This window comes from Plutella xylostella, chromosome 7 (genome assembly GCF_932276165.1).
Source record: "Plutella xylostella chromosome 7, ilPluXylo3.1, whole genome shotgun sequence".
In the NCBI taxonomy this organism is placed as follows: Eukaryota; Metazoa; Arthropoda; class Insecta; order Lepidoptera; family Plutellidae; genus Plutella; species Plutella xylostella.
This window is the reverse complement of record NC_063987.1, coordinates 3,470,523-3,497,468: the sequence shown is the minus strand read 5'-3', so window position 1 is coordinate 3,497,468 and position 26,946 is coordinate 3,470,523. Positions and strand designations below refer to the sequence as shown.

General features: G+C 38.4%; 1 protein-coding gene across 1 annotated transcript; it reads right to left on the bottom strand.

The window, feature by feature from the left end:
* Positions 1-908: 908 nt before the first annotated feature.
* LOC105382634 (katanin p60 ATPase-containing subunit A-like 1) lies at positions 909-26,453 on the bottom strand. Its single transcript, XM_048622077.1, has 11 exons — positions 25,977-26,453; positions 17,293-17,398; positions 10,856-10,988; positions 8,381-8,529; positions 7,505-7,610; positions 7,062-7,108; positions 6,243-6,364; positions 5,242-5,421; positions 4,503-4,661; positions 3,343-3,566; positions 909-2,984 (listed from the first exon to the last, which is right to left on the bottom strand). The coding sequence occupies exons 1-11, from the start codon at positions 26,166-26,168 to the stop codon at positions 2,786-2,788; spliced, it is 1,617 nt and encodes a 538-aa protein (XP_048478034.1). The 5' UTR covers positions 26,169-26,453; the 3' UTR covers positions 909-2,785.
* Positions 26,454-26,946: the final 493 nt, after the last annotated feature.

Genomic DNA, 26,946 nt, shown 5'->3' with positions numbered 1-26,946 from the left:
AGAAAAAAAGTTAATTTAGGGTTACCATGTTACAAAAGGTAAATTCTACTATCTCTTTATTCCCCAGAATAATAACAGTTTCTCGCCTCGTTCAAGACGATGCGACGACGAAATGTTTCCGTTTCACAGCACACCCTGCTTGGATGTGCCTTAAGCCGCGTACACACCGGGCCAACGAACGCCAACGAACGTTTTTCGTTGGCCTTCGTTTCTGCAATCTGCCCTGTATTGTGTATGTTAATATCCATCGTTGGGATAACCGTTGGCGTTCGTTGGGCGTTCGTTGGCCCGGTGTGTACGCAGCTTTAAAGTTACCTTTTTGATGTTATCCACAATAAAATTTCTGCCAACCTGCATTTTTGTAGTCCATTCTTGCACAAGAAATGTGACCACCACCCAGACCCGTATGTTAAGCCGAACGTCCACCACTGCCCGCTAAAGTTTAGCGGGCACGTGCATTGTGCAAGTAAATGTGTTCTGAGTGAATGTGCGTCCACCGCAAAGTACACACACGTATGAAAAACTGGCCCAACTATGCGAGCTTAGCTAAACTAACTTAGTTTAGCCGGCGGTGGACGTTCGGCTTTAGCATTAGTAGGTACTTAAATAAAGTTTACGTGGTTCATAGTTCCCATCTTGTTCATTCTCACTGAGTCATACTAACGCTAGTTACTATTCTGTCGTAAATCGTACTACATGTTTCGAAGCAGCATTGAGCATACAGAGTGTAGTACGAGCTTTTACACCATTTGAGTAGTAGCGAGTAAACGCGATTTTTATAAGGCGCGAAAGTTGACACCTAGCGGTACTCGCACAGCTCGGTAAAAAAAAACCTACAAAACTACCTACTGGATCACCCTCAACTCCCAACAGATGTTCAAGGAGTGCATTGTAATAAAACAAAAAAAACTATTTCATATGGATTTATTCATTATTTTGCTTTTATCTTTATTGGGGTGTTAAACATTGCAAAAATATTGTCATTTATACTAATTTATACCAATTTTAATTAAAATATATATCTATTATTTTATACAGACCAATTACGTTTTTGAAATAAAAAGATAAGATTAGATACATCCTTCATTGTTTTGTTTTCATTACCAACGATTATTCATAACTTTCAACAATTATGAATTCATCAATTTTGTAGGGCGGATTTTTAAATAGTCGGATAAAAGTTAAGAGATGCCACACGAGTGTTGTGTGTGTCACGTCACCGACCGGACGAATTTTAACATTCTGATTTAATTTTCGGGCTTAGACATAACAAGCTGCACAGGTAGGTTTCGGCTTAGTATACCCGTTTTGCAACACCTATAAATAAATCTTACTAGTGCGGGCCGCCACTCAGCCCGCTGACATCGTGGACGCGGCCTAGGCTGCCTGTCCACCCTAGCCGAGCCGTGTGCGGAGCGCAAATTGTATTAGCGAAGTTTTTGCGACACCGCTCCGATCCCTCGCTCCGCACTGGTGTACAGCCAGCCTTAGAGCTACGTCGGCTGGCCTGAGCGTTGATGCTCCATCCTTCTACATAATTATAATCTGAACGACATGCCAGACGATACGCTACGTCGTCGTCTGTCTCTTCAACGGATCACGTGGCACGTTGTTCACATTTTGTTTATATGTATTAATCGGACCATTGAAAAATCAGCCCTCAGTGAACACAAAAATCTGAATTTCAATATTTATGACAAGCTAAATTACAAGCTCAGGCATACAATTCAGGCGACATGATCTATAAATTGATAATTCATACAAAGAATTGGAAAGGTATTAGTTATTTATCAGAATAGACTTTCTAGAATTAATTGAGCTACAAAATATACAGTTACAAAATGCAAAATTATGATTTACTTAAACTTTATTGCAGATTTTCAGTTTCATTAAAAAAATACAAAACAAGTTTAGTATAAAGTTTAAATTAGTTATGGCATAAAATTAATTTTCATCTATTAATAAATCTCACATAATTATTATCTAAGTAATTTGTTTTATTAAGTACAATCAAGAAAGGGTCAGATCTCTTTCTGTTTAGAAGACAGGGAGGCATTCTCATTTAAAACATTTCTATTAGTTTAGTGGAAGTGTCTAGATTTAAAGAATTAACTGTTTTCTCTCGGTTACCTACAAATATTGTTTTTTTTTTATGATCTCCATATTTTACAGATATATTGGTGCTGGTAGCAATGATATGCCATGTCGAATATCTTTCTGTAAGAATACATTTAAGTCAAATATCAATTTAAGTAGGAATTAAATGAATTTTTTATCACGACTAATATTTTTTAGAGTCTATCTCAATAATACTGAAATTTTCTTCACTAAAATGTTAAGGCGTATTCACGGGTTAATTTACACAAAATTTACAGTATTATTTCTAAATTATGCGGTGGCATGAGAGTGGTACAACCAAATACATTGCAACAAATCCATGTAAGTTCTACTATAACCTTACGATTGTTAAGTTTCTGAGCAAAATTCGCAATCGTAAGATCTTTGTATCGCCTCTACTATAGCCGTGCCTATAACGCACAACTATTTCCCTCCTCACATCACAGCATTCTGAACCTGACTCCTCTTCTTCTATACAACCAGATTCAGACTATTGCAACAACAAGATTCTAGCGGGGCAATTCTCGACCACTCACCTTTAAAATCACCCAGTAACGCAATAAAAACGTCAATTTTGCACCAAATTCTTACACTATGACTCGAAAGGCGCGCGGTAGAGAATCTTAATCCATCGCGTGTACAGTCCTCACTATGAAGTCTACATCAATCAGGACGACCCAAACTCCTGCATCCACGTGAGGTATTTCTGTATGTCGCCCTTGGACACAGACTTGTTGCATTTTGACAGTGCTTCGACGAAGTCCTGCTTAGTGACTGGTAGGTCCAGCTCTTCCTTGGCTAGTTGTTTGATCTGCTCGGGCTTGAGACCGGCTATTTTGCGGCGCATCGACATCATTGACGCGTCTCTGGGGAAGAGATTGTGAGGGGTTAGTGGTTGTTAAGTTGAAAAAGAGTATGTGGTGGTAGACGGACATTGTAGTTTGAATTTACACACGCAATAATTATGGAATGTATTATTAGTATTATAAGATGTGGGATGGACGAAAGGAGCCTCCTAGAGTGACGTATGGTACGTGGTTTATAAGGACAGATACAATCTATGTTTTGTATTATTTACAAAAATTCCACTGTATCATGGCTATTTGCATCACCCATAATTAGCTTTCACTTGTCCCACTGTTGAACATAGGTCTGACATTCTACTTGGCATGATAATCATATTAAAATAACTTCCTACTAAAAACACAAATCCTCTCAACCAACCTGCAAACATTAGTAATATCAGCTCCAGAGTAACCCTCTAACTTCTTCGCTATGAACTTGATATCCACGCCGTCATCTATCTTGACTTCCTTCAGGTTAATGTGTAGTAGCGCCTCCCGGCCCTCTTGTGTGGGTAGTGGGATGTAGATGCGCTTCTCTAGCCGTCTTCTAAGGGCCTCGTCGATGTCCCACGGGAAATTCGTTGCGGCTAGCACCATTACTACCTGTGAATGTGATAATTTTCTGAGTTAACCGAGTAATATTACATATAATCGCGAGTTTTTGCGAGGTTGGTTGCTCTTTCACTTAAAAACTATTGAACGGATTTTAATTTAACACATAGTCAAGTTTGTATCACGCAATTCCCATGGGAAAACTTTATAAGGCGAAGCAAAGTAAAGCGGGCAACAGCTAGTAGTAATTTTTTATGCTGTATTAAGATTTACCCGCTCGTGGTGGAAGCACTTTTATAATGTGTTATTAAACGCAACTCGATCTGAAAGGTGAGCTTGATCGCGCATCTTCGTGGAGTTTTGCATCATTAGGCCGCCATACCGTCACCATTACGTATCTAAGCAGTTAATATTGAAATAACCAACTGACTCGGCGACGGTGTGGCTACGTTGCTACATTAGAAGCGTGGCCACGGCCGAAAGTTCTAGATACTTTGGCGGCCTGGCGACGTTGCTTTACTTACAGTAAGCAAAAGACCAAAGAGCATTATCAGACCTACCTTCTGAGGTTCCTCATCACTGGAGCTGAGCCCGTCAGCAAAAGAGATATAAAAGCTACCCTAGCGGCATTATTGACGGTCGAATGGCGTAGTGGTTAGTGGCCTTGACTGCTATGCCGAAGGTCCCGGGTTCGATTCCCGGCTGGGGCAGATATTTGTTTAAAGACAGATATTTGTACTCGGGTCTTGGGTGTTGATATTTATATTTGATATGTATCTATCTATGTATTTGTGTACGTATATCAGCTGTCCGATACCCATAACACAGGCTCTGCCTAGCTTGGGGTCGGATGGCCGTGTGTGAGATGTCCCCACATATTTATTTACATATTTATTATAGTTATACCTTCTGAGGTTCCTCATCGCTGGAGCTGAGCCCGTCAGCAAAAGGCATATGAAGGCTACCCTACCCAATCTAAAGTTATACCTTCTGAGGTTCCTCATCGCTGGAGCTCAAGCCGTCCATCTGCACCAGCAGCTCGCTCTTCACGCGGCGCGACGCCTCGTGCTCGCTCTCGGAGCCTCTTCGTGAGCAGAGGGAGTCGATCTCGTCGATGAATATCGTGCTGGGGGCGTAGAAGCGTGCCTGGAATGAGAGGTATACAAAATTAATTGAGTAAAAATTGTAAATGCAAAGTTGGTGTTGCATAGCTATAACGATGTCACGTAGCAACGTAGCAAGATAGATAGATAGAGTACTCTTTAGTTGTACACCAAGAAATAATTAACAATTTTACATAGACAAGATACAACGATAATCACACAAGATAAGACACAGGCCACCACACTGCACTCTGTCCGAAATTACTTAATACCTTAATAGTTATTACGCAACCTATGGCAGGTTAGGGAATCTAACCCGTAGTTCACCCCCTCGATGTGCCGTTTAGACGTGGCTTTTGAACTTGAGGGCAGTTCCCGCGCATAAAAAACCATGGTCTACTACTCTAAGAAGACCCTCAGCATTACTCAGCAACCGCCATTATGTCTAATCGTCTTAGATAGCAGTTTATCGGAAGTTTAATAGATCCCTTTTTATACATCTCGGTATTTACATTTCTTTCAGTTTTATCACCCTTTTGATACAAGCAATCTATTTTTCTACCACCAACAGGATTTTTACCTTTTCTTGGTCCTCCGACCCGGACTTGCAACCTATTACTTACCATTTCGAACAGCAGCCTCACGAGCTTCTCGCTCTCGCCGCGGTACTTGCTGGTGAGCGTGGAGGAGGACACGTTGAAGAACGTGGTGCCGCACTCCGTCGCCACCGCCTTGGCCAGCATGGTCTTGCCGGTGCCGGGCGGGCCCACCATCAGGACGCCTTTCCAGGGGCGGCGGATGCCCTGCGGGTTAATTGATGAGGTTAGAGGAGTCATTACGGCCGTCAAAACTTAGGGGGCCGTCCATTAATCACGTGAGGTCGTTTTTCTCATTTTTTTACCCCCCCCCTCCCCCTGGTGATATTTGGTGAGGTTTGGGACCAACCCCCCCTCCCCCCCCCCTGGATCACGTGTATTTTTTTGGAAGTCTATGTAAATGCAATTTTTGACTAGAAAAAAATATAGGTCATACTACAAATCGTTAAAATTTTTGCGCCGTCCAAAATATCGGTTCAGAAATACCTAATTTTTGACAAAAAATTAATACACGTGATGTCTAACGAGAACCCCCCCCTCCCCCCTCGTGATGTTTCGTGAGGTTTTCAGTACCCCCTCCCCCCCCCCCCTTTGAGCCTCACGTGATTAATGGACGGCCCCTAGACACGTGTCGATAGCACGTGCTAAACGCTGTCAGTTGGCTGTAAAATTTTGATTTATACACCCACTAAACAAGGTTTGCCTTTTCGGTTTATAACATAGTAAATTTATTATCATTTCCTCTTTTTAGCACGTCTTGAGGAAACCTGCACATCTACATTATATATGTGTGTGTGTACCCTAAGTGCATTGTATTCATTCAAAAACGGCGATACGGATCGCGACCTATCACGAGAGTACAAATGTACAGCGATAAGCGAGTAACCCACTTGCGAGTCACCTCTGGCTACTCCTTCGGGGATTACAGTCGTGAGCATATTTATTATGTATGTCACCGACACGCTAACAAGAGCAACCCAACCCTGGTCAATTATTTATTTCGTCATCCCCCGTGAACCGTGGTGTACCTTAAAAAAGTCTGGCATCCACATGGGCAGCACCACCGCCTCCTCGAGCAGGCGCTTCGCCTCGGCCAGGTCCGCGATGTCGTCCCACCGGATGTTCGGGTTCTTTTGTACTATGTCCCGCTCTGGAATACACGGAAGAGATGAGTTTAGTAATGTCTTAAATATGACAAGTTATTTTAATGGTTGTGTTATACCATCCATGAATATTTATTGTAATTTTCATTTTATTTGTAATGCATTGAATATGTAAGCTAGGAAAATAGTGGAAATCCAGCGTGTTGGTTTAAATCTGCGCGATAAATAAGCAACATATTTAAGTGTTAGTTGTAGAGCCATAACTTTAAAGTAAGAACTGTAATAATATATTATTAACAAATTAAATAAATAATAAGCAACATATTTAAGTGTTAGTTGTAGAGCCATAACTTTAAAGTAAGAACTGTAATAATATATTATTAACAAATTAAATAAATAAAAGCATACATTGAATTGAAGCTGATTCTGATGAAACTCAAGTTACAATTACAAGTGTATCATTTGATGGTCTTCAAATAAATAAATAAACCTTGAATACTATCAGGTCTCCTCTCAACGCATAAAAAAACAAATAGGCCCATCCGTGAGAAATCTATGTTTTCACAAGTAGATACGTATACCGTATACCTATGCTCTTCTTTTCCGTTCCCAGATAAATAACAATCATTTACAATTTATTTATTCACCTTGCAGCTTGAAAGACAAGCTGAACAAGACAAATAACAACATACATTGACTAGTAAATAGCAAATGGCGCGCTTTAAATGGTAAATAACCACTCACCGAGCATGTCAACTAAGTCGCCGTCTGCGTGGCTAGCCGGCTCGAATCTGTAAATAGCCGGAATACATTATGAACAACTAATATTGTACATAAACTTGGGCTAAGATAAGCTTAGGTGTTACTGATTTGTATGAACAAAAACGTAATAATAATGCGCAAAAGAGGTCTTGATACGCTTTTAATAAAAAATTACACGAAATATTTTTTTTATGTTAAATGCATGAAGAATTAGTTTTGCAGCATCGTATAACGTATTTCTTAATTTAAAATTGCAAAGCTTATAAATAACAGCTGCTGATCTAGACTTTAGACTAAACAAATAAACAGTCAATTATCGATAGCATCCTGAGAAAAATTTCGTCCAAACTGTTCATGTACTAGATCTATAGATATACCCTAGTCCAGCTATACGTTATCTTACCGACACCGGATTGTTTACGTACCTGGGTTCTTCTTTATGTTTCTCTTCGTCTGTGTCCCCGTTGTTGTTATCTCTGTCTTGCTTGTCCTTGCTTGGTTCTTTATTGTGGCCACTGTCTTTGGTTTTAGCTGTAACGTAGCAAACAGGTTTTATTAGACGACCAATCGACCATACATGGAGATGAGGGAAATACAAGATTTAATAAATTTAAAAGGCGTTTTATGATTGATTGGGTCACCAGGCTTTTTCAAAATATGTTCTAAGTTTATAGTGGTTCCGTAACTAAAAATGCATAAACAAATACAGATTTTCCCAAATTTATTATTTCTATGAGAGGCGCCTATATCCAGCAGTGACTGCGGACGATTATTGGATGAGCTATTATTCATTATGATGACAATGGCGGGCTGGACGCTCGATGTATGCGTTTTACTCATATGACAATATTCACAAATGTAAACGAACGAAAGGGTGAATCATATTTTTTCTGATTATAACTGATGAGATGATTCAGTCCTTCCATACATCGTTACGGATATTACACCCACGCCCGCGCCTTAACTCTTCACTTTAAAAGAGAGTGCTGAACTTTTTATTCTGCGAAATTCGATTTTATGTTTGGCATAATATCCTAATCAATGTCGGTAGGAGGATTAAAATTCGCGGAATCATAAATGCATCATTCGTTAGTTCACCGGTGTAAAAAGCCAACACAAGGAGCATCTTCCTCAATTTTACAATGTCAAAAAAACTGCGGCTTCTTCTTATGTTCGTGACAACCAAGCTGGTCAAGGGTTTGTCACCATAATAAATGGACTAGCCAGTCAGATAAACTTTCAGTCGCGGTTGAGGGTACGCCGCCTATGAAATGTTATTTGACAATGACAAATCAACATACCACTATGCGCCTTATTCGCGGCTATTTTAGGGTTCCGTACGTCGGAGGTCTTCCGCTGCGAGGTGGTGGGGTTCCGTGTGTTGGGCGCCGGCTTCTTCGTGTCTCTGGCGCGGGGGTTCGCGCGCGCTGACTTGATCGATGTTGGGCCTCTGGAATGTTGATGTGGTGATTTAGTGTTTGGATGTATGTAAAAAAAAAAGAAAAAAAATATATTGCTCAAAAACATGGTATGGGCGTTGGAGGTTATGTAAGACTGTATTGAATTTATTGTTCAATGCATCATCTTCGGTATATTATGCAGGTATATTTTGCGATATCTACGCTACTTAATAAGGGCCAGTGTATGTGCAAATAGAAACTTCTTCGTTTAGAGTAGAAGTTATGTAGGTGCCTAAATACCTTAAATAAAATATAGTTTTTTTACCTTAATTTAATTTTAATTATCTAAAACTAAAACTACTTTACACTAATTACTTTCCGATGACAGCGCCGCTACCGTAACAAAAGGCCGCTAATGCGCTAATGGACGAAACTTGCACGTTGTGCTTGATAGGAAATTAACCATTAAAGTTTGTATCGCCTTAATTACTTAACGCATTATTACATTATTAGGTGTTGATCACTGTTTGGGCCTATTGGAGGTGTCATAATCACAGCAAATAAACCTGCCATCATAATACACATATGTATTATGTTGTATAATGGACCCTACATACATACATACATATACTCACGCCTGTCTCCCAGAGGGGTAGGCAGAGACTATGGATCTCCACGTGCCACGATCCTGACATACTTCTTTCGCTTCCTCAACATTCATTAGTCTCTTCATACACGCACGTCGGTTTCGGAAACTCCTAATTTGGCTCTTCTTGAGTATGTCGCCTATCTGGTCGACATACTTTCGCCTAGGACGTCCTCTACCGACACAACCATTCATCTCTGCACAGTAAATTTCTTTCGTCAGTCTTCTTTCATCCATCCTTTCAATGTGACCAAACCATCTCAACATTCCTTTTTCAATATAATGGACCCAACGACATAAAAACAGCAGTTGTACAAAAATACGGTAAATTTCTGGAAGAAATCTCTTTGGCCAATAATACCGCCATTTGTACTTATATGTAAGTATCATGATCAGCCAATAATCATCAATTTCTGTATTGCCTTCCTCATCCAACCACTACCGGCTACCCGCCTACGGTCGTCAGTCCAGCGGGCATGCAGGAGTGCGTATGTTAGTATAAGTATACAAATATCTAGATAGAACAAAAGTTTAGTGGATAACTTACAAGTTATAATGTATTTAGTAATAAAGTGTGAAATAAATAAGAGCAAGTTACATCACACTAGAAGTAGACTCTGCATAACGTCGGAAGATGCAGTTCCTCACAGCCTGCCTCGCATACTAATCAGTTTTGTGCATTGTGCGGTTCACGGCTGGACATAGGACTCGTGCAAGGCAATAACTATAGCTACTATAGGTACTTATTATACATATTATTGTAAGTTGGTACTTTCTTGTATCATAGAGATCACGTCTTCTGCTGCATTGTCTTTGGTCTTCAAACAATTTTTGATACTTTATTATTTATTACATTACCAACCTACACATTTTTCTGGAGCTTAGATGCCAAAGGCAGAAACAAATGTGCTCAAAACTCATAGTATGTAACTTTGGTAAATATCTCTTTAGACCTAACAATTTAGGACGTGCGGCCAGTAGTGATTTCTTGTAACCGAGCTGAGTGTAATACCACACGGTGATACCTGTAACGATCAACCGATAGCCTGTCTATATCTAAAGATGATGATAATACCGACCCTAGCAGGATGGTGTTGATTCATAATTTGTCGGTGGTACGGTAGCTAATCCCTGATTTTTTTTTAATTTATTTTTTAAGGATTTTATTATCACTCCACAGACTTTATGTCCGTGCCTTTTTGAGAGATCAATATATTGTGAGAGTTTGGTTGTTTTTTGTCTTCATCTTTTAACTACTCACTACTCAATGTGGAAGCTTATAATATATATATTTTATCTTTTATATATATATATATATATATTTTTTTTTTTTTTGCACTCCTGGAGGAAAATCTACACAGCTAATCCCTGATGGAACACAGTGGTACTAACTTGTGGTTGTGGTCGACGCTGGTGGGGCGGGCCACGCGTGGTTAGTTGATTGCTAATCTTAGACAGTTGCTTATTAAATTTGTCGGTGGTACGGTAGCTGGTCCCTAATGGAACATAGTAATAATACTAACTTTTGGTCGACGCTAGCATTTGTTTCAGCTAGCTACGGTAGCATGCAGGTCCCTAGTGGAACATGGTGGTACTAACTTGTGGTTGTGGTCGACACTGGTGGGCGCGTTCCAAGCGTGGTCTGTTGATTGCTAATCTTAGACAGTTATTAATTTGTCGGTGATGCTATGGTAGCTATATAATCCCTAATAGAACACGGTGGCACTAACTTGTGGTTGTGGTCGACGCTGGTGGGCGCGGGCCACGCGTGGTCGCGGTCCGGCGGCGGCGGCCAGATGTCCGGGTCCAGCTCGTGCGGCGCCGGGCCCCACATCTGGTCCCTGGTTGGGTAGTCGTCGAAGTCTGTGGAAGGATGATAGTAGTGTTATACATGGAAGTGAGCGCGCTATAAGGATGTTACCAGACCAATTGATCAATTCGTCGATCTATGGTGGAATTAAGATGTCAAAGCCCTCGATCGATAGTTTTTACATCAATTAAAGCTACATCACCATCTACATATACAACATTATTTTTGTATCTTGTATATTTAACTAGTTTATTCTATTTACCAACTTCGATCGATGTTGGGTAGTCGTCGAAGTCTGCGGACGGATAATAGCAGCGTTAAAGTGATAAATTAGGAGTATGCAGAGCTGACCGCCAACCTCCAGTCGTGGAGAGGCACAAGAGGCACAAGTATAAGTGAGCAATGGGTGCGTACCTGCTGTCAGGATATCAGGGAGAGGGCTCAGTATTGACGATTTAGCTTCAGATATGACTCAGATCGTATGTTAACGGATCATTGATGTCAATCCGGAATAGTGCGTGTGATACATATACATGAGCTAGCTATCGCTTGAGCAAATAAATAAAACATTGCTTTGGATCTTTACTAATTCAATAATGAAATTAAAATAAAATGAGATAAACACATCACCTCGTTAGTGGTTACTTATAAGACATGGGTCAGATTATGAAACGAGCTGCTCAATTCAACAATGAAGTGAGAATAGGGCTAATAATCATTTTAACTTAATTAAAAGTAAAGCCACTGCTAATTATCCAAGTTTTTCTAATCTTATTTCCCGTGGATAAACACAACTTTCTCACGAAGTTAAAGTATCTCAGTTAAACCAATTTTAATTAGTCGCCGCTAGACCAGTTAGGCATCACTTAAGTAAGTGATTCTAAGGGCAACAACTTGATGCCTAGACTGCCTAGGTTGCTACGGTTTCTATAACGGTTCTAGATTATCCTGTTTTCAGTTCTTGGAAACATTTTCTCTGGTGACTAACCTTCAAGATAGTGCTGTTGATTGCAATAGGCAATTAATTCTAGGCGAGCGAAATTACTTACTTCCGTTAATAATAGGGAGTAGTTTGCCAACTTACGGGATTTATTTAAATAAACGATAGGTATATTATAAAATAATATGTTAAGTAACATTTCGTTTATGTTTTCAAGAAATTCCGCCCTTGAGTAAAAAAATGCCATGAGCATAATTCCTACATAATAATATCAAGTAAGTATTATATTACCTACATGAATATAATTAAAGGTACTTAAGTAGTTACATGTTACGTGAAGGCCATCAGGTTGTAAAAAGTAATTTCTTGCACCTTGCGTCGTTGTGCGACTTACAAGAGGCTTACTTCGTCGTGACATCCTTTAGGTCTGAATATTATCGTATGATTTATTTTATACAAAGGTTGAGCCTAGTGTGGAAGCCTATTTCTATTCATTTGTCTCTCACACCCTATCCACCTTATTAATAGAAAAGTTATAGGACGTTTTTAGCTATTGAACTGTTTTGTCCCACTCTGTCAAAAAACTAAGTAGGTAATTCCGAAAGGCTTATTTTTTTTTTAATCTAATTTTTAAGTATAAGTAGAAGTAGCCTTTATAATGAACCTTTGACCAATAATAATAATACTAAAACCAAATATCGTAACTCCTACACTAAACTTTATAAGGAGACATTCCATCTATAGAATTCGGTCAAAACGACAAACAAGCACTTGTTAACACCCAATGTATATTGAAACGTTATGTTATTATGTACATATTTACTACAGCCTGTTATTATATAACCCACGCTGTTTCAAGGCATATTCTTCGCAGGTGTAAAGTTGAGTAGCAGGTGACTGTGAAATTCACACTTGACTGTGATCATATTTTACTTTCTGAGGGCACACACAGAAAACACCAGGGCTTATGTCCTCGGTTAATATCCCGCGAGGTATTTATGGCAAATTGCTATATAATGACGTTTATCTACGTCGATAAAGGAACCGTGCAGCGGGGGCAGGTCCTTACCGTACTTAATGTTTCTTCATGCAAATAGTGTATAATGTCGCATTAGTATTTATTAAATATCTATCTATACCTATGATTTCGAAGGTGAATGATACAATGAAACATTATCGTCAGGAAAGATTTAGTAAGAGATTAGTTATTGGGCATTGTGTTAGCTCTTAATAAGTTTATTATCAAGACCATTTGGTAGAATTACTATTTTGCTGGATACAATAGGCAATGACTAATTCATCGACTGGTGGACTATAGATACGGTCTATGACTTAAATATTGCCTAGATTGTAATAAATATCCTACCAGTCTTTTAACTTTATACGCTTTTGTTTTGTAACGACCGGGAAATGAACCGGGGACATAGGACTATCAGTAAGTTATGTGTATTAATTTTGTGATACTCACCAGTATATTTAATATTACAAAAAAACGTTTTGCTTATCGGAAATGAAAGTTGCGTCAGGCCTACCGCCTATCGTATTCCATCAATACGAACGTCACGAGAGCTCTTATTACAAAGGCCATAAAGATGAAAGGTGAATGACAAGGTTGATAGTGGGGCCAATCATGTGTGCAGTTTTGTTTCCTCATACAAAACACGAGTGTATTGACATTGCATTTACAATAAGAATACTTTATTGAAGTTATCGCAAATTTCTAGAATAATTTACTCTTTACAAATAGGTCCACCATCCATCTATCTACACTGCTGTGTATATTAGAGCAAGAGTTGGCCTGTTCAATAAAGATTTCTTTGTCCAACCCTTAACTTTTGCAAGTCATAGCCCATTAAATACCTAAGCTATACTAACAATGGATTTGTTTTATTTCGACATGGTACAAAAGTGTGTAAGTACCTACATGTTAAGTGAATGCACATGACTGTACTTGTACGTTTATTTTGCGCCGTCTACTCTATGACAAGTTGTCGAATGGTATAAGCTGAATGTTTCAGCTCCTCAAACCCAAATCATAAACAAAAATGCCCATAATCCTAGTCAGTGTTATTATTATCTCTGCCCCCTCACATCCTTGCGTTCCACAACAGAATCTATAAATGTAACATAAACATTTACAATTAAATAACACATCCTGCCTTAAAAGCCGATCAGAATGGTCGCCGCAAGGTCGATTGATCACAGACTATTACGATATTGACGTCAGAATGCATAATCGAGCCTATTTTGGTGTATAAACCAAAGATTCTCAAATGTTTACCTCTATTGTAATTTGTACCCCGCAAAAATACACAAAAGTTGGATGCCTAGGTTGTTGCAATAGTGGTATACCAAGCCGAAAGGGAATTTGGAAAGGCATGGGTTAAGATCAACACAGAACCCGAAAATTTGGCATATTATAATCATAATTTCCGCTAAGGGCACCGCATTTCAGAGTATTGAGAAGTCTTACCGCACCACAGTTTGATAAGCCCAACTGTCAGAGCTAGCCGGGGGTGGTGCGGTGCCAAGCTCGCATTGTGGCACATTTTGGTCACAAACTTTATTGTCAAGGTGCGGCGTAAGTCACAGGAAGTTGTTTGTAGGTCGTCGTCCTGGTTACATTTACATACAAGTTAATGAGTTTGTAATGGCATTCGGTCGGGTGCATCGGCCGTTTTGATTGAAACCGTTTGACTGGAAAGCATTATGCTATACTGCATAATACGATTAAGTTGCTGTTGAGAGTATACGGCTAGTTATGGTAAATGAGAATCTAAATCAGCAGCCCATACCCCATACCGCACCGATAGGTAAGAGTCGAATATTTATTTATTCCCTGAGCTCTATTTTATGAAGGTGCTGTAAAGGCTTGAAATTATGAATGAAAATGTATAACATCATTTTGTCAGAAGGCATTTGGTTTGGCATTTGGATGTATGAAATATTTTGCACACATTAAATTTGAATAAAATAAAACTTAATAGAATAAAAACTCGTCGTAGCAACGCATAAAAAATACAATATTGCACGAGCACGCGAGCAAAATGTAATTTGGCAGACACGGCAATTAAATATTTCAATCGAAGTTCAAGGCCCGAGTCGTAAGACTTCGTTGCCTAAACGGGGGCTTCCATTCAGCGGTCGTATTCTACTACGAGGGCTACACCGAAAAGATCGGGAATAGAATACTTAGGAATAAATTAGAGTGAAACCTTTTTGGTGTATCAAATGTAGTGTTTTTTCAAACATAATTCCATTTTCGAATTTTAAAAAAAGTAAAAAATAAAAGAGTATTGACCATTTGAATTTGACAAGTCGGTGTAAAAAATGGAGCTTACGCGGGAACATTTCCGTGCAATAATTTTTCACAACTTTCGTCGAGGTTTTTCTCAAGAACAATGTCTCGCCGAGCTTGTTTCTATTTATAAACTTGAAGCACCAAGTAAAACGACTATATATCGTTGGTATTCTGAGTTTCGCCGTGGACGTTCCTCTCTTACCACAGTCCCTTCTACTGGTCGGCCAAAAACAGCGGTAATACAAGATAACATCGATGCTGTACGCCAGTTAATAAAAGAAGATAGACATGTGACATACGAGCAGATTCGGGCTTCTCTCAGCATTGGTATGACAGCCATTCAAACCATTTTACATGAAGAACTGGGTGTCAAGAAGTTAGTTTCGCGCTGGGTGCCCCACCGTTTGACCGAGGAACAAAAGTCGGCTCGTGTTAATTGGTGTCGATCTGCTCTGCAACGGTTCAATGGAGGCAGTTCAAATGCTGTCTACAATATCGTCTCTGGTGATGAATCGTGGATTTATTCATATGAGCCCGAAAGAAAACATCAATCGGCAGTTTGGGTCTTCGAAGGTGAGGTCAAGCCAACAAAAGTTATTCGCTCACGCAGCGTGTCGAAAAAAATGGTCGCTTCGTTTGTATCGAAAACTGGCCATGTGGCTACGATTCCATTACAAGAACAAAGGACGGTTACTGCTGATTGGTACACAACAGTTTGTTTGCCGGAAGTCGTAAGAGAACTTCGTAAAACTAACCCGAATCGTCGTATAATCCTTCACCACGATAATGCAAGCTCTCATACCGCTCGCAAAACAAGAACGTTTTTAAATATGGAAAACGTGGAGTTGATGGACCATCCTCCGTATAGCCCTGATCTGAGCCCCAATGATTATTTTACATTCCCAAGAATTAAAGATATGCTACGTGGTCAACGGTTTAGCGGCCCAGAAGAGGCGGTCGAAGCTTACAAATCAGCTGTTTTGACAGTATCCACTTCAGACTGGAATTACTGTTTCAATGATTGGTTTAATCGAATGAAAAAGTGCATTGAATGTCACGGAGACTACTTTGAAAAACAATAAAAGTAAATAATATTATGATATCTTTGTACTTTTTTCTATTCCCGATCATTTCGGTATCGCCCTCGTAACTGAAGCTACAGCGTGCTAGACTTACAGGCATATTAGCCGACCAACTGATAACGGCAAAGTTAGATGAGAACTTCAGTGAAGATGCTATCAAGCAACCCTCAAACAACTAATCTTCAATATACGCAGACGTCCTATGTCATCAACTCATCACCCATCAACCCATCACGTCCCCACTGCTGGGGCACGGGTCCCCCTTCCAATGAAGGAAGCGTTTTAGGCGTAGTCCACCACGCCGGCCCTGTGCGGATTGGAGAAGCAGTAACTCCATTCATAGTCAATCTTTTTCAGTGTTAGTGTTGGTAATCTCTCTTTCCTAACTATATCTGAAATTTTATTACCGGACTCAGCAGGCCAGGGTGCCAAGGTAAATCGGACTAATCACCGAAGTAAATACAATTAAGTAGAAATCGTTGTTTCGCACTGAAAGTACGGATTCTAAGGCGATTACGTTGCCAGTGTTTCCTTACGTAAGTTTTCTATAATAATGTATTCAACAATACGATTCGTATCTTGCAGGCATGCACCAGAAAGTTTGATGTGAAGGAGTGATTGCGATAATAATATGATTATGATACAGAAAACATCATATTAGCGATTTTACCAGTAGTACAGTCAACATAAGCTATAATATCAATGCCAACGAGTAGTGATGACTGATAAAGGTGATAGAAGAACTGTCACATTTAGGGTCAAACTGTTTGCGGTGGCGGTAGAAAAGTTCGGTTGTGAACAATTTTTCAGAGGACTGCTGAAATTTCGTACCAACTAACGCAACTGCAAATTCGTAGTTTATTACTCTGCGGGAAAACTCGCAACTCAACTCTTCATCATCTAAACAGACCACCAGCGGGTCTAATCTAACGGTTTTATTCACACTGAAACCCTAACCTCTTGTGTCGCTAAACATCCAGATTAGGGCCTCAAATATCCGTCCAAGGCAAAACCCTTATCAAGTACGGACTCACTTGCAGACACGGGCGTGATGTGCTTGTCGCCCTCGTGCTGGAACACCTGCAGCGCCGCCACCGTCGCCTTCAGCTGCTCGTATTCGCGCGCCATTTGCTTCTGGACCTGGGGAGAGGAGGAGGGTTTAGTCAATCTGTAGCTGGACCTGTTTTATTATTAAAGTGAAGGGACAAAACACAAAGTGTACTGGTACGAAACTTACGGACTGAGCGACGGCGGCAGGGCGACGCGACGGCGATATAATGAAATGCAATAAAAACATAGCGTTGAGTACGAAACGTCATCGCTCCGCCCGTCGCAAGTTTCGTACCCTTATACAAAAAACTGTGGGGGAACTTCACTCACGGGCAATGAAATAGTTCCACTTTAAATATCTCGAGCAACAGCGTCGATGTTTGTCAAGCGAGCGACGCAGCTTATGGATTGTTAACAGCTAATATGTATGTGGTGGTACGGTAGCTGGACGACCGTTTTTTAACATGGTGAAAAAACATGAAAGTAAAAAAGGGTTGACTTAATGCTACATATATAACCGTTTGATGTTATTTATTCGAGTAATCCGCGGAGGCTTAGCTTTGACGATACAGAGAAAAACGCTGAGAGATATGATAGAATCTGATCGCGAGAAAAATCAACAATCCAGTAGATATAGCAGTAAATGACCTAATAAAAGAAAGCGTTTACGGCCAGCCGTAGTAACTAGATTGTACAACGTCAATCAAGATATCGATTGCGGCGGCAAATCCGAGATCTTGTCCGCTTCGGAAGTGAAAGGCTCATGAATATAATAAATCACCGAATCTGGTTACGTCAAATAAACGTGTAAATAAATTTTAAATGCTCTCTCTCCATTTATGGCAGGTTATCTGCAACGTCAAGCCCTGGAGGCAGCTTTCTAGGGCCATGTAGGAAGATCAGAGGCTACATACAACCAAGGTTTTAGCTACTTTAGGATAGATAGTCGCGACTACTCGACTTCTGCTCAATAGCCGATGAGCGGGAACGTAAGGATGGATAAGTTCCACTTAAAAAATATCGACACCAAATGACCAATTTTTCAGAACATTTAATTTAGAATTTGGTCGAAATTTTTACTTTTTTAGTTGGTAATATTCAGATACGATATTAAATGTATAAATATTGCATGATTATAGGGCGTAATTTGGTGCTATTGACACTGGAGCTTTTTCATTGCTCGTGAGTGTAGTCGCAATACTCGAGTTTTGCTCAACAGGCAGTGGGCGGGAGGGTAATGTGGTTTCTTTGGTGTCGCAAGGTACGTAAATCTAATCTGTATTCTAATAGGTTCAGCTAAAGCCTACGCGAAGCCGAAATGAAGAAACGCGACTTTTAGGTTGCAAAGTTGGTAGGGGCGTTTAAAATGTTAGTTTAAAAGTTTTTATGGAGAATCGAGTTTGATTTAACATTAGCCCTTATTAGTATGACATATTTGTGTATTTACACATTCTAGGTTTCGTGTCACAAAATGATACTTAAAATTGAAGATTTTTAGAATAAATTAAAAAATATAGCTTAGTAGGTATAAGACACATTTCTACAGTTTATGGAACAATATTAAATAAACTCCATCATATCTGGGGTTAGTCTTTTAATAAATAAATAAATTCTTTATATTCACAGAAGACAATACCTACACCGTGGGACCTGCACTAGGAAAAACCTGTAACGCGGGCTCCCGGTTCAATTTAACTATTACAGATTTGACAGTTTGTGATACTTTACTGTCCTGATTTATACACAAACCAATAAGAAATACCAATCTTTAATACACCAGAACTGCCGATAACTTCCTGGAACGAGAAATAAAACAGTAGGTAATAGGTTAGACTAGACGACCGCAATTCTAAAGGTGAATGCAAAACCTTTCTCAAATAAGTCGTGGGCACAGAGTAATGTACCTACAACCGACATCAATCACAAGAGACCCCTTCGCGTGACTGCAGTCGGTAAAATACGACCGAAACATCGGTAATGACGCTGCATACGGTAAATCTTATGTTTGTCTTACTAACTGTAAGTTACGAATCTACAACGTACCTAAATACTAGTGATGTAACGAATGTGTGTTTTTAGACATTCGCGAATGCGAATGCGAATGCGAATATCTGAAATCGACATTCGCGAATGCGAATGCGAATATTCAGTTTGTGTTCAAATTTGGCGTTATTTGTATGGTTTGGTGGTAGCCTCGTACTGAACGAGGTACGTTCCGGTCTAGGCGCATTCCGAATCAGACTAAACAATACTAGACGCAATTTTTTTAAACGTTATTTAGCTCCGTAACACTTACGACACATTGCGACTGTGTGCAGTTTCTGAGGACGATTTACACCAAACATTTAAACGTATTTAAATGTATGGCTGTCTTGCTCTGACACTATACTGTCAAAATACGCTTTTTGTTTGTTTATTTACACTCACCGGCAATGAAAATGATCCATTAAGAAAAACACCAAATTACTCCTAAGCGCAAAAAAAATACTTAATGACGACTTCTGCAATTTTTAAGTTAATTTAACGACGAATCAGAATATTACCAACTAAAAACGTTAATATTTTATTAAAATTCTCTATTAAATGTTGAAAAAAATAGGGGCTATTTGGTGTCTGTATTTTTTAAGTAGAACTATTTCTTTGCACATGAGTGTATGTTTAGGTCTTATGAAACTACAAGGTGGACCAATAGAAGTCATCCGATGTTGTTTGGCTCTCATTTCTTTATGAAAAACTTGGATTCTGTTTTTTGATTATGTTTATTTGAACCTTTATTGGTAAAGTCTAGAAGATGATATCGGAAAAATGGGCGCCGTCACAATTGATTGCCATACGGGCTCCTTTTATGGCATTTCTCATCACTCCAGCGAGAACTTCGGCCGAGTGATTCTCGCACTCGCCTTAAGGGCTTCCAGAGACACGGAATTATTCACATAAACACGGGTCTTCAAAAAAAAACCCCTCAAAACCGTCACCAACGGCAAAATCGGGCGATTTTGCAGGGAAAAATTACAGATAAAACGAAAAAAAAAGCGTCCCGAAAACTGAATAAGTATACACAATTATTCCGCGATCTTAGGGAGTATATCACTCCATGGCCTCTGAACTTGTATTCTGTATTTGTCTAGTCCACCAATATCAAAACAAATTTGAAATTGGCGTCCATTTGTATAAATGAGAGCAACTTCCAATAGGGTGATTACTTTTGGCCCACCTTGTATTATTAACTATTTCTAAAGTTTCATTGCCCAAAAAAATAATTAAGTAAATAAATACCAAATGATAAAGGTAATGAGATTAAGAGGGTAACTTGTAATAAAAGGTTATAGACGAATGGATTTTGATTTTGTTAACCTACCATTATTTTAAAATATTTTTTTCTAATAAGTACCTACCTACCTACTGATATTCGCAAAACATTCGCACAAAATTTTGCGAATGCGAATGCGAATGCGAATATCCAAAAATGTGCGAATATTCGCGAATGCGAATGCGAATGCGAATATTCGTTACATCACTACTAAATACGAGGTGAATCCTCGGTTTTATAGGTTTAAGTTCAAAACGATTTAAGATTACTATACGTAGTATTTTAATGACTGAAAGATACGTTTTTACAAACTTTAGCCTTTTAGCTAAGCTACTCTGGTATATGACCGCTGCGCGAGTGTATTACAACAAGCCGTTTACAAGCCACGTTTGAAGGGAAATCGTTAGTAGAATATCTTGATCGTGTAGGACCTATGACACAGTAGCTTATCAAGAGATCGCATGTCATCCATTTTCTTCCTTGAGTGACGACAAACATATGAAAGTGAAACCCTGATTTCACATAACGATTACCACACAATAATCTCAAAGACAATACAAATATGATATACATACACATACACTTCCCACACGATACCTATTTGCTATAAGTTGAGCAATCTGGTAGAAATTCCGCAAATTTCCTAAAAGTTTTTGCTATAGGAAATATGGGAACGATCAAACCAACTTACGTAAATAATTAGCAAAATATATAAAATAAGCAGCAAAGATCACCTTACTGGCTCTAGATGAGGTGCATTTTTGAAGATGAAATGAACGGATACACAAAGGAATTCAGGTAGAGGAACACTGACGACTATTCTGATTCTTCCGCCGCACGACTCTATTTTGAAATAGGTATAATACATTCTTATATTGAATAGACAAGACTTTAAAGAAAACTATTTTGGGCCTTCCGTTGAAGGCTGGCCCTTTCAAGTGGTTACCACAACGTTTTTAACATCCGTCATCATTTCATATACTTATCCGATATTCAAAACGTATCGACAATCAAGAAACAATAGTAGAAATTTGATCAGTTTAACAAATTTTCATAGGTTATCTACAATTGGACCTGCAAACACGGTTGCACCCGTTTCGGGACTACTTGACCAACATTACGCGTATCATACTAAAAAGTCACACACAGATATATACACGTCTAACGTATAACAACCCTAGCCCTCAGAAGAGTTGGGTAAATGATTAAATAAATACCTACAGTCCTACATGTGTTTGCAGCTTGCGTGATATTGAATTCTTAAATAATAATTACATCTGCATAAGTACAGAAATAATAATTAATCATCTGCATAAATAAGTAATAAAGACATACAGTAACATCAGAAAAAAAAACTGTGTGTATTGAGCAAACTTAGCAGACCGAAATATGAGATAAAACGTATCTATAGACCTGAAGGCTTTTCACGATTAGCATTAGGAATATTAAATATTATCTTATCAGGAACTGTGAATTAGAATACCCACATAAAGTAGGTTTATGCCAAGGGTAAGTACTAACTCTCTATGTACCTTTACTAAACTAGTAAGTTTCTTATAAACTTGAACAATATAACCTTGATTTTTGATATTTTTATGAAAAAGATTGCTAAAAAAAGTCTTAAAAGTAATACATTTGTTAGGAGAAATGATTAATTTAAGTTAATGCAATCGGAAGTCCTAATTAGAATAAAAGCTAATAAATAATGTAGCGGACTCATTTCAAGAACAGCTAAAAACATGATTCTGTGAAAAAGTCATCATAGGCTTATCGAGGTTTTTTTGACGATAATGATGAGATTCAGCGATCAGCCTACGATGAATTTCTCCAGAATCACCTTACTGAAATTGAATAGCACATTCCGAGTCCGCACAATGGCATGACCTACACAACGCCACAGTAAGTCCCACTTAACAAACAATGGCGGTAATATAACACTCAACACATCGGACACATTTATACGGACTCGCACACTTTATAAGACATCAATTCAAGAGAACGATAGACGGTTCATCGCCCTTATTCGCGCCGTCGAAACTTCAGCGGACCGGCGTAAATGGTTGGGCATATAAGTCGATACTTTTACTATGTCGAATATCGATAGTTGGTAAAGATAACAATAACAATAGTCTTCTCTCCAACCGTCCAAAGGTTGTCTGGAAGAGATCGCTCTTATACTCTTGTTACACTTACCGAGTAGAGTGGCGAGACAGTATCCTACGCTGATAATCGGCCAATGAACGTGCTCACCCAAGAATACTCTCGGCCACTTTACTTGGTAGGTGTAATCAGGGTTTTAGCGATAAGACCGCCACTTCATACGGAAGTTAAAAACCAAAATAAACTTATTCAAAGATATACCCAATCAATAAAGTAACTAAAACAATAGATAGGTGGGTGGGTAATGTGAGTATAATAATACACATATTAATAGTATCGATATCGAGAAACCAGCACGACGCACATCACTAGAAAGTTAACAACACATGTCATTACGTTATACAAAACAACTGTGAAGAGTACAATGCGACAATAGAACACTTGGCGCTAATCCAGTAGGGTTTAGAATAGGTGACCTAAACTCCTTCCTACTTATACATACTGATATTTGAGATGCCCGGACGAAAGTGATACTTGCTTCGTTGCTTGTAGTTACAGGGGGGCTACTTTTGCTTAGTTGACAATATATGAAGTTTAGGTAACTACGAGATAGGGTAGTAGGCCCCGTCGCGGTGCTGTTAAATATAGTGAAGCTGAAGTAACCCTCCCGGCTAGAATAGAACAAGATAACTAGTAGAAACAAAATCGTGACAAAATAAACAGTGAAGGGACGTTGATAACTATGGCGCTCGCTGGCATAAAAACTATGTATGGCAACATCTACGTAATAGTCGGTTGTACAAGATAAATCTGTATTGAATTTAAAAAAAACATAATCGGAACTTTTCTGCTCATGCTATAGATTTTTAAGATTTTTAAAAAATTGAAATGGCAATGGTGCGGCCACCTTACAGTGTTCGTGACAAAGAGGTAGAAACTTTTATAAAAAACACTGTCTTGACCTAGTTATACCCGTAAAAATGTCACTGGATTTATTCACCAGAATGAGAACCAGTAATATTATAGCAATTCTACTCAGTAACTATAAAAAACATAACTGCTGCAGAGTCACGACTCTTACAACCAATTTAGGGCTATTATCTCTCGTAATTTAAAAAGCGATAGAGATGCAGTTTTATAATGGAAAGATAATTGATTTGTAGGTATGAGTGTGTGTACCGTTTGCCTCTCGTATGTTAAGCGTAAGTATGAGGAAACAAAACATAGTCACCCTGTAATACTAATACCAATTTGCATACTACCGCTAACTAGTCAGTAAACCACTGGAGCATCGCTTTTTGTCTATAGTGAGGTAGTAATTATTTTGTTACACTTTTACTGCCCCTCCTTGATAGATAAACGACTGAGAACAGTGTAAAGACACAGTAGTAACGTCACTGAGTACCTGCATAGAGATTACACAGATTTAATGATTGTGATAAAAAATGCACAACATTCGTAATTATCATCGAATTATTATTATTTTATTTCACAAATTAAAATATTATGTTTTATGCGGGAAAATATGTGAGTTCTGGCATGTGTAATAGTTTATATTATAGTAACCATAATTATGGACTTTGCATACGGGCGCAGGATGAATGAAACTAACTGACAAGGCTATCAAAGTGCTAGAAGTACCGCTTCTATGTAACATTTCACTGTGCCTTCTTACGAGCTGCATGTATCTGACAATCGACATGCAATAAACATTCTTCCTTCATTATTTTTCAATTTATTGGCATGTTAATAAAGCATCTACATCATGGGGGCCGATCAGGTGTAACTAATTGAGAAGAAATTGGTGATTTACTGCAGTCGCTAATCACATTATGGAGTAGTAAGAATATAATATACAGGGTCTCACCATAAAAACTTAAACAAATAAAGAAAGACAATATATGCTATACGCTGTCAGTTGGATGTCAAACACCTTACAAATGTGTCAAATTTTGATTTAAATAGTTGATAGTAACACCACCTGGGTCTACCATTATGTTGTGCCACACTATGTTCAAAATGAATATATTTGATCTAGCTTTGAACAGAACAAGGCCAGCCATATCTGTTGAATAAATCAGGATCTATGACTACCTGTCATCAGGTGGGTTCAGTTGTGAAAAATCATGTTAAAAGCTATGAAAACATGGCCAATGGCTGACGCTGTTTATGGATTGTTAATTGATAATATGTTGATGGTGGTACGGTAGCAGGAAGGAAAATATGTGACTTCTAATATTCACTGTAAAGCTCACTATCTCACTCAGAATAACAATAGCATAAAAACATGCCCTAAGAACAGAATTATCTTGTAGTCTAGCAAAGCATCATTATATTATGTTATTGTTTTGGATATTTACGAGGCTAGTTTGATGCATTACTAATATTGTAATTTTATTGCTTATAAATGATTAGGTATGTTGTTGTTGACTTTTTCTCATGACTAATTTTTAGCAAAAGCATGTTATGAGTCAGCTGAAGTAGATTATAACAATGCCTTGATTATGTTATTGACAAAATGTATATATCTTGCATGCTTGTGACTATATAATGAGTACATTGGATTTCTTCTTGTCGAATTTTAAAAAATAATTTAAGGTTTTTACAGCTATAAAATAAGAGTTTGTAACTTCAGAATCGACATCAACAATTGAAATAAATAAATAAAATGATCTGTATGGCAAAATGGTGATCTACTGAAGAAATAGCATTCTTTGTAACATCACTTTCAGAACTCCATGGTGTTGATGGACCAGCATGACTGAATAATTCTGGACTTCAGTAACATTATCAGAAAGATACACATTGGGATGGCTCAAAGAGACCTCTGAGTATTGACTCAAAGATGACAAATCAAATTGATCAAGACAAATTTAAAAATTGTATGATTTTGTAAGTAAGTATTTAAATAAATAGTATAAAATAATACACATTTTATTATTTCATTGTTTCTTGAATCTAAGGAATTGACAATCAGCTGAAGCTGTAAGACAATAAAAAGAATTGTCACAAATAACTCACCAGATATTGAATTTCAAATGAAAATAAACAAACCAGATATTAATGAAGCACTACAAAATCAATACCAAATTAATGTTAATATTGCAAAGTGGCCTTCCAATATCCACAGAGGCGAAACTAATTAACACGTCTTATCTTAAAAGGTAATGTCACCATTTTCAAGGTAAACCACATGGTGTATCAGGGTTTTTTACTTTTCGATGTTCGTTTTGTAAAAAATATTGAAGGTAGACTCACCAACTGCCACTTGGACTTGCGTGTAGGGTCTGCGATGGTGATCAGCAGTCTGTGGATCATCTGTACGGTTCCCTCGTAGTAAACCAGCGCTGACTCGTAGTTACCCATCAGAGCCATTTCCCGAGCCAACTTGGTGTTCTCACAAATTTCCCCAACAGAAACTGCCATTATGGTCATTCCTGCAGCGTACATGCGACCGTTCTTCCACCGAAATATTACAGTTTATGTGAAATCTCCCAGGGGAAAATCGTGCGACATTCACTGTTATCAGTTTTACACATTTTAAACCCGTTACCACTTAACTATCATCGTTTCAGTTTATTGTTTGGATTGAAATGTACGCAGAATAACTAATATAAAACACTATTTATCTCATAGCTGTGTAAATTTTAGATAAAGTACAAACATATTTTTTAGGACAAAACAAAAATTTTGTTCATCACGACGACGTTCACAACACAAATGTCAGAAATAAATTGGAACTGCCAACCACACGAAGTTGAGCCAATCACAGGTTAGCACATTTTTATTCTTTAGGTTGGCTAAAATGTCATATTTTTTAACTATAGTTATTATTATTCCGAGATTTCATTGTATATTCTAAAGTTAAAATAAAAAGGAAATACGCTTTATTTCAAGGATTCTTACCTTCCAGACAACCACACATAAACAGTAGTCAGAAAAGAAAATGGGTACGTAGGTACTGTGAAACAACTAAAGAAACAAGATATATTTTTTGGCATTACTAACTATCACAGACATGAGTTATCTTGACTCTTGACCCTCGTGGTTGGTGGGATTAGTGTGCAACGTGTGGTGGTGCAATATCTTCTCGTTGTGGTATAAGCGGTGCGCTGTTATAAATTAAATGTTGGTGTTTCTACTGTCTCAAAAAAGTTGCACAGATTATTTCATGTCTATGTTCTCCGCTGATACCAGTCTGTGAAATCTTGGTGAAATCTGCCACCGT